Source organism: Eimeria mitis, genomic scaffold (genome assembly GCF_000499745.2).
Source record: "Eimeria mitis Houghton genomic scaffold, Emh_scaff6528, whole genome shotgun sequence".
Taxonomy (NCBI): Eukaryota; Apicomplexa; class Conoidasida; order Eucoccidiorida; family Eimeriidae; genus Eimeria; species Eimeria mitis.
The window spans coordinates 1-2,834 of NW_024015773.1; the positions used below are offsets into that span (position 1 = coordinate 1).

Genomic DNA, 2,834 nt, shown 5'->3' on the forward strand with positions numbered 1-2,834 from the left:
GTAACTTCCCTGGAATTAGGAGGATTCTGTGATCGAAGGGTCTTCTGGGAGGTAACCCATCAGGTAAACTGTCGGGAAATAAAGTCCGATACTTTCTTAACAGTTGAACCACTGGCGCTGGTATAGCTTGTGCCTCTTCGCCCACAATCCATTTGTCAAATTCCGTAAATTCCAGAGTTGCCCTAGGCCATGGTGAGTCTTCCTTGTCCTCAAAGGCTTCCGGTGTCCCTGGTCCTTTCGCTGCCCTTTCCCTGGTACTCCCTCTTTGTTGTACCATTGCTCCTATTATGTGTCCTTGTTTCATCATTGTTCTTCGTTGATCTAGGTCGACCTCTGTTTCGGGCAATTCAACAATGCAGTTTAATCCTTGTATCACTCCTTTCAATTCCTTAGCGTTTTCCCTAGCCTGATCGATAAGTTCCCTTATGCTTATCCTTCCCGTCTTCCTATGCTTCGCTTTATAACGCTTGCTCGGTGCACGTACGAATACTGCAGCCTCCTCCGTTGTCATTCTCGCTACCTGCTTCGCCAACTCCTCATATGCCAGATCCGCCTCGGTTTTGACTGTATCACCCTTTCCCGTAATTTCCGTGGGTCTTTCTCCCTCCTTTCGTAGCACAGGTAAATCGCACACNCTGTATCACCCTTTCCCGTAATTTCCGTGGGTCTTTCTCCCTCCTTTCGTAGCACAGGTAAATCGCACACCTTGCCCTTTACATACGTTCTCAGCTTATCCGATCCGAAAAACCACGCAACCTTGTACCTATCTAGCCAATCGATTCCTAGAATCACCGCATATGGCACCTGTCCTACAAGGAAATTTCCCGTGAAACATTCGCCTCCGCAAATTATGGCAAGTCGCGGCACTTCTCTATGTATCTTGATATTTTCCCCGTTTGCTACCGTGAAGAAATACTCCTCTGACAGTGCTCTCGTTCTTAGCCCCAACCTTTCTACAACCGTTGGTTGAATAAAACTCCTTGATGCCCCCGTGTCCAGTAGCCCTTCGCATCGATACCCTGTTATCTCCAACTGCAGCACCGCCGTTCTTCCACCGCTACAGACTCTGCACAACGTACCATGCGGGTTCGCTCGCCCATCTTGCTCCCACAACCAAGACGGTAGGATCATCTCTTCTCCGACTAACGCCCCGGCTTCCTCGCTCAGCTCCCCCCGTTCACTCTCATCCGTTCCAATCCCGTTCCCGTTAGGTGGTTCTCCGTTTCCGTTCATCAGCATCACGTGCCTCCCTCTGCGCTTTNTCGCTTCGTATGATAGGGCTGGAGATCTTTATGGCGTTTGGGTTTGTAACCACCTGCATCCCCTTGCCACTAAGTTCTGGCCTAGGACACTCATCTCCTTCAGCACCTAGGCCTTCTCGTTTGACCGATTGACTCCCTCTCTCGTCTCCATACTCGCTCCCATATTTACTCTCTGGCCTCCTACCGTTATTCGTCTCGCAGTCGCACAGTCTCTTGCATAATGATCCTTACCTCCGCATTTAGAACAAGTCTCTCCTCTTCTTCTTATTACTCCGTTACGCAGAGGGCAGTCCCTTCCCAAGTGTCCCCTTCCTGTGCACTCGTAACAGCGTATAACGTCCCGTTCCCCGTCTGTCGCTACTCTGACCGATGGTGTAACCCTTCGCGTTATACCATTCGAGCCTTCCGCTTTTCCCGCATTCTTCTCTCCCTCTGCCTTGGCATTGCCTTCTGCCGGACACATTAGTCCTTCCATACTCTGCATTTCCCGCACAGCGCGTTTTCTCTTGGTTCGCCACGCATTCATTGGAACAACGTACTCTCTTAACGCCTTTGCTGCTTCGTGCCACGTCGGGAATTCCCTCTTCCCTCGCTTCGTCAACCTATCTCCTATGTCCTCAGGCAATCCCGCTAAGAAAAATATAGCCAATTCTTCTTCGGGCATCTCTTCTCCTGTAATCACTATATCTGTAAACGCGTTCGTATACTCGTTATAGTCCCCTTTCCATACATTTTCCTTCATTTTAGATATCATACTTTCCCGTGGTAGAACGCGGAACCTCTCACAAAGCCTTTCGCGCACTAGGGACCAATTCGTCATATCTATACCGGATCGATATATATAATCCCATTGCTTAACAGCCCGTCCAATTAGGTACTTTCTCACCAATAAACCCCATTGGTCCTCCGAAATTTTCATCTCTCGAAACTCTTGCTCCATTAAACTGAGAAAGGTCCTCAGGTCGGCCCCGTCTTCGGTCGCTGCCATTTTTGATCGGAAAATTTGCTCCGCCACCAATTCGCCTTGATTCCTCTGACCTTCTCCCGTTCCTTCGTTGCCCTTGGCCTTCATTTCCTCAGCAATTGCTCGTCCTTCGTCCCTCATTTGTCGAAGGAATGATACTAACTCCTTCTTCCAATCCATAGTCGACTCCACCTTGCTAAGCGTTTCACCTGTCCCCTTCACTTCCGTCCCCTTCTTCTCCGCCACGTCGTTAATTTTCCTTTTCGCGGGATTTTCCTTCCTTAACTTAGTTTTTCGCATTTCCGAGTTTGTTTTCTTTGAATTCTTGGTGGAGACTGCCTTCTTATCCGTCATTTTCCTTCGGCTAGCCAAGCTTAGTTAGTCCCTGCCGTCGTTCGTTTCCGTCGTTTCCCGTTCGTCGAACTCGACTCTCCGGTTGCTTGGTTTGATACGAGTGAATTTTATCGCGTTTAGCGAGCAACTACGTTCCAAAGTGATAGGAAATTCTCCTTCACAGGTTCCCGGAACGGCCCCCAAATGTAATGACCTCTAGTGTGTTCAACCGACTGGATGGCACTGCGAAACTAAGGGTTACGCAAGGAATTCAA

The 2,834-nt window shown here is 49.2% G+C and overlaps 2 protein-coding genes across 2 annotated transcripts; both read right to left on the reverse strand.

Annotated features, from left to right (window-relative positions):
- Positions 1-516: 516 nt before the first annotated feature.
- EMH_0087940 (uncharacterized protein) lies at positions 517-1,239 on the reverse strand (the record flags this gene model as incomplete). Its single annotated transcript, XM_038022934.1, is given in 2 exon segments — positions 517-632; positions 636-1,239. Coding segments are annotated over 2 exon segments (720 nt in total).
- A 129-nt stretch (positions 1,240-1,368) lies between these two features.
- On the reverse strand, positions 1,369-2,526 carry EMH_0087950 (uncharacterized protein; the record flags this gene model as incomplete). The annotated part of the gene is made up of 1 exon (XM_038022935.1): positions 1,369-2,526. One exon carries the CDS (start codon positions 2,524-2,526, stop codon positions 1,369-1,371), a length of 1,158 nt encoding a protein of 385 aa, XP_037878789.1.
- Positions 2,527-2,834: the final 308 nt, after the last annotated feature.